The 9549-nt window shown below is 40.2% G+C and overlaps 1 protein-coding gene across 2 annotated transcripts in view; it reads left to right on the top strand.

Annotated features, from left to right (window-relative positions):
• Window positions 1–9549, top strand: part of EPHA4 (EPH receptor A4) — a 157906-nt gene that overhangs the window by 126026 nt on the left and 22331 nt on the right. For both annotated transcript variants that reach the window (XM_017535298.2, XM_017535299.2), the window contains exons 9-11: window positions 4902–4960; window positions 7248–7361; window positions 7838–8023. In XM_017535298.2, coding sequence (XP_017390787.1) covers window positions 4902–4960; window positions 7248–7361; window positions 7838–8023 — 359 coding nt within the window. The remainder of the gene's footprint in view (window positions 1–4901; window positions 4961–7247; window positions 7362–7837; window positions 8024–9549) is intronic.

Here is a 9549-nt window from a genome sequence, read left to right as displayed (position 1 = left end):
TTTTTTGAGACAGAGTCTCATTCTGTTGCCCAGGCTGGTGTGCAATAGCGTGATCTCAGCTCACTGCGACTTCTGCCTCATGGGTTCAAATGATTCTCATGCCTCAGCCTCTCGAGTAGCTGGGATTACAGGCATGTTCTCCCACGCCTAGCTAATTTTTGTATTTTTAGTAGAGATGGGGTTTCACCATGTTAGCCAGGCTGATCTCGAACCCCTGACCTCAGGTGATCCACCCACCTTGGTCTCCCAACGTGCTGGGATTACAGGCATGAGCCACCACACCTGTCCCCAAAACAGTATTTTGTTATTCAAATATGAAAAACAATTTTAAGAAACGACTAGAATGCAAGAATAGCCTCTACTTCTTAAAGAATAGGTGGTGAGAAGAAAGTATTACTGATAATCAGGCACATGCTGTTTTTATACCAAACTTCTCATGATTGCTCGTGACACTGAGTTTCCATTTGTGTTAGGGTTATAAAGTACCCTCTTTTACCTGGATAAGGAAAGAGAAGTGAATTAATTTTAAGAAAAAAAAAATGAAGTGGTTATGGCAAAATTTATTTATGTATTAGGTACTGGAGGCTAAAAAGATGAAACAAACAAAGATCACATGGCAAGTTAGTTGCTGATCAAGACAGGAATTCAGCTCTCCTGACTTCCAATACTGGAATAGATATATTATTTTAATATCTTCTTAACTGAGAAAATTGACCTACATAAAAAGCTGACATTGGCAGTTCTAAGCTTTCTCCGAAGCTTCAAAAGTCTGCTACGGATGTTGGTAAGATTTGTAATCTGTGAATTAATGTGCAAGTCTATTGCACAATATAAAGTCAGAGTTTGCAAGTTAGTTTTCTCTTCCTATTGAAGGTTAAGATTTTCCACTGCAGCGCTAGGAGTTCACATAGTGCGAAAACAATTTTAATGCTAAAACTGTATCTGTCTTTCACAGTGCCCTAATTTCCTTCCCTGGAATATTAGGATCGCATGAAAAGGACAACACTTTTAGCCTTAATCGGCCCTGATAAATTAATGTAAATTCACACAATTGGGGGCAGATAGTACCTCGGGAACATTTCTAAACAACTTAACGTGCAACCATTTCAACATGCTGCTCATGAACAGCAGAGACCATTCGGTGCGAGAACAATGACAGCATAAAGAAGAGAAAAAACAAGAATGGCTTCTATGAATCTTCATAGGCGATGCCATTCAATACTGGAAAGGGACCTCCTGGAGTCCTGCTAGTTACATTGCTTTATCTTTAATATGCACTTTAGCTGAATAAATTACTTACCTTTTACTAATTAGTCTTGGAACAGTGAACCACATCAATGGAATCTGTCCACTTGACCAGAAAAGTTAGTAATTTAGTAAAAGCACGGTTTATGTTGGGCCCCTGCCTTGCTCCCCCTCTCTGTTTTGTTTGTTTTATTGAATAGTCAAGGTGCCAGAACAGCACATCGGTTGAGAGGGCTCACGCTGTTCTGCAACAATGTCTGTTAATACCCCTATTACTGCGTCCTTTGGACTGCAGAAGGGTTTAGTTCACTCTTTCAAAGTTTCACCTGCAGCGTGGGACCTTTTCTATCACTCCTGAGGCTAAAACGGTCCATGTTTCCTTCTGGAGCATTCACTTACAAATATTCCACTCCTCCCCAATTTTAATCAGCTTGGCCACACCTCCATAGTTAGAAAACCTGCAACAAAGTTTTCCTTCTGCCATTCAGGCGATCAGCCTCAGATGGCGGCTTAGAGTTAGCACTCCTTCAGGCAGGGTGGCTTCCTGCAGGCTGGTTACCTCAGTAGTCCATGGGCTTTATTGCCTGGGATGATAATGGGCCACATTGTCCTACGCTGAGCCAAAGCAAAAGGGCCATCAGGTGTTAAAGGTAGAACAGGACGGACACAGGCATTTTTGTTTTCTAGGTATTTTTAAAAAGCAAACAGACTACTATTAGCCTTTGTGCAGTCATCCTTATGGTTTTTGTTTTTTGTTTTTTGTTTTTTCCCAGCCATTTGCTGCAGTCTTAAAGATCTTCTCTTCCAAATAACTCTCCAAGTAAAAAATCTCATTTAAAAACACACCTTCACCACTAATTTAATTCCTCCTTCTATGTTTAGACGTCTGAGGAAGGGATGGGCGTGTCAACCTTATAATTAATGACCCCTGTCATTTTGTATTTCCTCTGGCTTTGCACATAATGAATGTGCTTGATGTAAAACAGATAAACACTTTTCCTGGGCAGCTTCAGGCCATGAGTTTCTGTGGTATATGCCAGGTTTTTGTTTCATTGACAATTTAAAGTTGGTACCAAAGCTTTCTCACTCTATGCATTTTTTTCCCCTTCTTCAAACGAAAGAAATTCAAATCAGTATTCGAGATCTTAAGTGGTTTGAAAGATATACTTGTAATTTTAGATAATGCTTTTAGGAGCTCTGATAAGACACAATCCTTCAGGCTGGCAGGACCCTATCACCCCCTAGGGACCCAGCAACAGCATTTTCCTGACATTAAATGTTATTTTAGCAGTCCCTGACCTAACGATCTTGTATTTTCTTTCAAAGAAGGGAAAGGATGGGGTTGGAGGGAAAGGAAGAAGATTGGAGGAGATTTCATCTTTTATAGAAAGTTGTTTGGCTTCAGGGTATTTGAACCTGTTTAGTTACTTTTATGAAGCAATGGATTTTAAGAGCCATTGAATTGATTTTAAGTGAATTTACTGATATAAAATGTAATGCTACTTATAATTAACTCTCACCAGGTATCCTTATGTAACTACTCTCCAGTAAGAGAGGCCCTGTGAAGTAGTGGGCTGGATCAGGGCTTCCACAAAGTCCTATACTTGCTAGGAGAGCACGTGGTGAACCTCCTGCTCCCCACCCCAGCTCCACGTCCTCATCTACAGGGAAACTGAGTGTGTATCTGTCTGCCTGGTTGCTTTCATGGGGTTGTCATGAAGATGCAATTAAATAATAGGCCCTGGCCGGGTGCGGTGGTTCACACCAGTAATTCCAGCACTTTGGGAGGCCTAAGTGTGCGGATCACTTGAAGTCAAGACTTTAAGACCAGCCTGGCCAAATTCTCTACTAAAAATACAAAATTAGCTGGGCATGGCGGCAGGCACCTATAATCTCAGCTACTCAAGAGGCTGAGGCAGGAGAATTGCTTGAGCCCAAGAGGCGGAGGTTTCAGTGAGCGGAGATCATGCTGCTGTACTCCAGCCTGAGCAATAGAGTGACACCCTGTCTCGAAAAATTAAAAATAAAAAAATAAAAATAGACCCTTTGAAAAGTTAAATGCAAAGGAAAATGCAAGCTTATGATTTGGGACTGAAATACCATATTTCACAGTTAGCTGTAGTCACTGGGGTCTCTGTTTTGCTAAGTTTGTTCCTGCTTTGCAAACAGTTAGTGGAGGAGATAATATATGAGATGAGAACCCTTTGAAAAGTTAAATACAGTGTAAAAGTGCAAGGTATTATTATTTGCCAGGGAATTATCCACACGGAGAAACATCTGTAGGCTCTAAGGGTCTGATTGCTGAGCTGGTTCCTGCACTGCTGACAATTAGGAGAGGAATGTGGGAGGGAAGCTTAGAGCATGTGACCAGGATCCGCTGCCTCTCTGGTTGCACTGCCTGGCTCCTTTAGGTTCTCTGTTATTCATAATCATCTGCCATTCAGCCTGTTCAAAGTATGAAAGTTCGGGGTATGGGATTTTGACAGGACCACACTGCTGAGACACCTGGCCTTGGGGGAATGTTTCCTCATCTCAAAGTCTGTTTCTTTTTCTGTAAGAGCCTTACGTTACCGTGTCTTTGAAGCTCTAAGAAAACCTAAGATGTAAATTCCACTGTAAATTTTACATTTCTGACAGAAACATAAATGTATACATTTTATATACTAAATTGGTTTCAACTTCCCATGCTTTAAGCAGCTGAGTTGATTTTCTGATTCCTTTAAGTGATATTCTCCTGACTCAAGAAATATATATATATATGTATGTATATATTCAAGATTTTTAATTCCCAAGGCTTGAGTTGATTTTCCAGTTCATATAAAAGATATATATATTCCTAATTCAAGATTTATATGTACTAAAGATTTCTAATCCACAAAGCTTTATAACAAAGCCAGATTTACACTATTGAAAGCTGCAAGAGCAGAATGCCAAGTTTAAGACCATGCACCGTTTTACTGAAAGCTAATTAGGCAAAGCAAACCAAAGCTTCTCATTTTTACCCTTGCTCATTTTTTACAAATTAGGGAACATAATTCAATACAAAGCAAATACTTACTTCTCAACTTTTTGTTAATAAGTTGGAAATTTGTATGCAGCAACTGAAACCAATCACCACAAAAGTATTGTTTTAAGAGTATCATGTAATGTGATAATGAATTTCTGTGGTAGTAGCTATCTGGTTATAGCAATAAGATTTACTATTACCTGTCACATACTGAACACTGTTGCCATTTGATTTACACAGAACTACCTGTGGAAATTTAATTTAGAATGTATATATACATACAAACACACATACATACACGTACATAAATATAAATGGAAAAAATAGCCAATCAAGTTATCTTCAATAAGATAAATTTCCTGAGAGATTTGAAATTATAATTATATTAAAAAGTATTCACTTTAATCTATTGTAAGACAACTGAGTTTAAAGTTGTGGGTCAGAGGTGTCTCTGACAGCTTGAGCTTAAAACCATGACTCACTACCCGGATGACAAGTTATTTCATCTCTTATAAGTCTCAATTTTGTCACCTCTGAAATGTACATAGCATACCCGCCTGACTTACAGTAGCAAAGAATTTGTCTATGGCATGTGTTAAAGCTTGTGTGTTTGAGGAAAATAATTATCCTTTTTAAAAAATTTTAATAGACGGAGTAAATACAGTAAAGCCAAACAAGAAGCGGATGAAGAGAAACATTTGAATCAAGGTACAAAAAATTGGTTTACAAATAGTAGTTTTAGAGCATGTCTCAATTTTCTAGTTTAGAAATGTCGAGATAGTATTTCTGTGACTATGAATGTTATATAATATATCCATTATCCCAATAACGTACTTCCTGGGTATCAAAGTGAAATTGGCAATTTGGATGGTGAGATTAAAGATGTGGGGTGAGGTAGAGAAGTTTCTTCACATTTTTCCCTTTGCCTATTTTATCTTATACCCTGAGAAAGTATCCGTCTAGCTGGCTCATTCTTGTAGCTGGGTGGCAAGATTAAATGGGTAATTTTTCTCATATAAACTAAAAATTCGAGGAGGAGGAAAAGTATAAGAAATGTAACAGTAATTGCTACTTCCCAGGGAATGGCTATATGTGACAGAGAGTTAGTGACTGTCAGTAAATGTTTAGGGGATTCTAATTTTGCTGTTCCAGAGAGGTCAAAGAAGACATTCAAAGAAGTGGCTCTAGAGTGACTTAAGCAAGGTAGAAGACTTTTAAATGGACAGTGGTTGGTGACTATCCAGGAGAGCTGTACACTAGAACTTTCTGAGAAAACGTTCTGTATCTGACCTGTCCAATATGTAAGCCAATAGCCACACATGCTATTGAATGCTTGAAATGTAGCTAATATGATTGAGGAAGTGATTGTTTAATTTAATTTTGCTGATTTATATTTAGATAGCCACATATGACAAGTCACTCACATATTAGTGCAGAAAGATAGAAGAAAGGCTGGCAAGGTGCGGTGGTGACTCACGCCTGTAATCCCAGCACTTTTAGGAGGCCATGGCAGGTGAATCACTTGAGATCAGGAGTTCGAGAACAGTCTGGCCAGCATGGCAAAACCCTGTCTCCTGTTCTTCACATGTACCCCAAAACCTAAAATGCAATAAAATAAATAAATGGGGAAAAAAACAAAACAAAACCCTGTCTCCACTAAAAATACCTAAATTAGCCAGGCACGCTAATGCATGGCTATAATCCCCTAAGATCCCAGGTACTCAGGAGCCTGAGCCACAAGAATCACTTGAACCCGGGAGGCAGAGGTTGCAGTGAGCCAAGATCCTACTACTGCACTCCAGCCTGGGCGACAGAGCCAGACTCCATCTAAAAAAAATCAATAAAAAAAAAGAAGAAGAAGAAAGAGAGGGACTAGCAGTAACAAGACTCATCTTGCAGATTTTCTTGTCTGTAGCATATAAAGCGATGTGGGATATGGAGTGTCTAACAGCTTTCCATTTGTTCACCTCATTTCCTCCTAAAACCATTTTTTAAAATTTTTACATGGGATGTATGTTTTTTTTAAAAAGCTGATCTATTAAAAAGAAGTAGCCAGAAATTGCCAGTTTAAGGAGCTCATTCCTAACCGAGGGTGCTGATATGAGGATGAGGCTTGGAAACTCAAAGGGACCTGGCCGACTGGTGTCCTGCCTACTCTGTACCCAAATGCCCCCGCAGCTCCAGGAGGGAGAGCTACAAATGCCAGGACAAAGCTTTTTACAATGACTTCTGTCTCTTGACCCAGGTATCTGTCACTGGGCTGCCTCCCAACATATCTATATTTAGTTTATGAGTAGTATGAGTTATGGCTGAATTGCACTTTCTGATGTCCAGACCATTCACAGTTAGGCTGCAATGGTTATCTCCAGCTGAAGCTTTCCGGCAAACCTGAATATCTTTGCTTATGATGCCTCCTTTCCAAAATAGAAAAGAAGTGGAGGTCCACTACAGTCTGTATTCTCAAACCAACCAGCTGATATTATCCTTACTGTCTACTTTAACTTAGATTTAATCTGATTTTGTTAACTGTCGGTCACATTTAATTCATCCAGATATTGGGCAAAATGTGACACCATGTGGAAAGAGCTGGTTGAAATTAAAAAGCTTCTATTTTCTTCCCTAAGGGAGGATAACTGAAAGTAGTGGATAGGACTTCGTACAAAGGCAAAGGAGCTATGAGTAACTGCATGGGACAATAGTATTCTGCTAACACAATCCAAATTTCCTCCACGGGATGGGTTCTTTTAAAAATCTTGTCCTTACAGTGTGAAGACATTCCAGGAAGTCAGTAAAGCTACAGTCTCTTAAGTATCTAACAATTCTTTGTTTACCCACTAATGAAAACCAGAGCAAGAATGTAACCATTTTTCCTATGTCAAGACCATACAGCTAACTTGACTTTTCCTATGTTTCATAATTTTAGACCTAGACTACCTATGTTTATTAGTGGTTCCTGAGAAGTATTTTCAGCCAACTTATCACGTTTATTACTTAGGTGTAAGAACTTATGTGGATCCCTTTACGTACGAAGATCCCAACCAAGCAGTTCGAGAATTTGCCAAAGAAATTGACGCATCCTGCATTAAGATTGAAAAAGTTATAGGAGTTGGTAAGTGTCTGAGGGTCTGTCTGCTAATGAGTCTAATGAGTCTGTTTTCTTGGTGGATGTTAAATATGTGTGTGGATTATGTAAATGTATTTGTGTGCATATATATGTGTATATACATGAAATTTCCTTTTTTCCAATATAAAATATGGTGTGTTCTAAAGAACTCTAGTACAAATGTTGATTTTATTCTTAGAGAAAAACAATGTGATCTGAAATCAGAATGATTGCATTCAAAAGATTCACTCTGTTTCTTATGGATTTGGTGTAGGTTTCTTCATTTAGCATTAGTTTTCTCTACTAAAATGGGACTAAAAGTAATATCTGCTTCAGGGTTGCATGGAGGATTTTGTGAAATAATCTATGTAAAGCACTAGCACAGGACCTGGCATGTAAAAAGCACTCAAGGAATGTTAGCTATTATTCTTTCATCTTGAATGTGTTTCTGGTCCATGGTAACTTCTTTTTCTCTCCCAAAGGTGAATTTGGCGAGGTATGCAGTGGGCGTCTCAAAGTACCTGGCAAGAGAGAGATCTGCGTGGCTATCAAGACTCTGAAAGCTGGTTATACAGACAAACAGAGGAGAGACTTCCTGAGTGAGGCCAGCATCATGGGACAATTTGACCATCCGAACATCATTCACTTGGAAGGCGTCGTCACTAAATGTATGTGGGTCATTCCTCTTACAAAGCCAAGTTAGAAGTTACTGAGGAATTAAACACACATTTTCTTTCCAGGGAAATGACAGATGGCACAGACCCACTGATTGCTAATAGGAGGAAATCAGTGCAGGACAAGTCATTAATCTTGTAGTCAGCTCTAAATGGGTCTATGGTTTCAGCTGATACCCTGTCTCCAAGGCAGCTTGTGTGAGATTTTAGGGAAATTAATATTGCAGATTTTTGGTATGCCATGCCATCTTTCAGATATTTGCTAGGCCAAACTGATTGTCATAGGGTAGGCACAAGCAGATGGTAAGCAAAATAAAATTTAAGTACTTTTCCTATAAAGCACAACAAAACCTGGCCACACCTTGTGCTGGAAGCTTCGGTTCCAGATGCAGAGAGTGAAGCTTGGGAATCTTTATTATACTGGGGGATTTGCTTGTCTGCTCTGCCTGATTTATGGCTGTTGCAGTTCAACACCTATTTACAGTAACACCTGGTTGAACTTTCCTTTTTTAGTCCATTAGCATTCGCTGAGCCTGTGAACCACACTTCAGTTAAAATGCGACACAGCTCAACAGATGCATTTTGTGAAGCAAACCCTCAATACCTCTGTAAGGCAGGCTAAGACCAACTTATAAAGTGTCACATGGACAGTACAGCTGAGGCAGTTCCAGGATCTGGTGGCTCTGTTCCAGGATCCCTCATACACACTATAATTACTACAAGTCAAGGATCTTGTAAGCCTGGGGCTATGTCTCCTGGAAGGCCAAGTCTTTTCTTCTTTGATTCAAGGTGTCTGTGGAAAGCATCTTCAGTCAGCGTGCACAGAGTAATGACAATATAGCCATCCCGGTAGGGTGCAGCAGTTGGAGGAAAGTAGGTTAAAGAGAAAAACTGATGCTGGGTACAATGGTTCATACCTGTAGTCCTAGCTACTTAGGAGCCTAAGGCAGGAGGATCACTTGAGCCCAGGAGTTCGAGGCTGCAGTTGAGATGGGAAAGTTCCCTGAACCTCTCATGGAACTTGCAACAGGGTGTGGCTTGTTTTGCTTGGCCACCAAGCTCAGACTTCTTGTTGGAGAGGAAGCACACAGGTTAGCGCCTGCAGGAGCCTGGGTGAGCAGTTGCCTGTGACTTCTGGAGCCCTAGAGGGTATATGTTGCAAGCAATGCTCTTTTAGCAGTTGTCATCAGCAGATGGCTGTTAACCAGCTCAGTGGAGAGTCAGGGTGACAGCTTTTTACACCCTCCCCTCTTAGTATCTGGGTTCCTGTCCATTGTCCAGGAAGAATCAGGTCACATGACTTGAAGGATGGTAAATGTGGAGGTTTTATTGGGTAATGGAGGTGGCTGTCAGTAGGATGGGGAGCTGGAAAGGGGGTGGAGTGGGAAGATAATCTTCCCCTAGAGTTTGGCTGTCCGCAGCCGAACTGTCATGGTTTCCAGGCTTCAGGGTAGGGCCTTTGTAGGGGAACCATCCTCTTCTACCTAGTATTTCCCTGCCTCCTATCCATGTCATAGTGA

This window comes from Cebus imitator, unplaced genomic scaffold (genome assembly GCF_001604975.1).
Source record: "Cebus imitator isolate Cc_AM_T3 unplaced genomic scaffold, Cebus_imitator-1.0 Scaffold91, whole genome shotgun sequence".
Classification (NCBI taxonomy): domain Eukaryota; kingdom Metazoa; phylum Chordata; class Mammalia; order Primates; family Cebidae; genus Cebus; species Cebus imitator.
The sequence above is the reverse complement of the archived record's forward strand: the minus strand, read 5'-3'. Positions and strand labels throughout refer to the sequence as shown.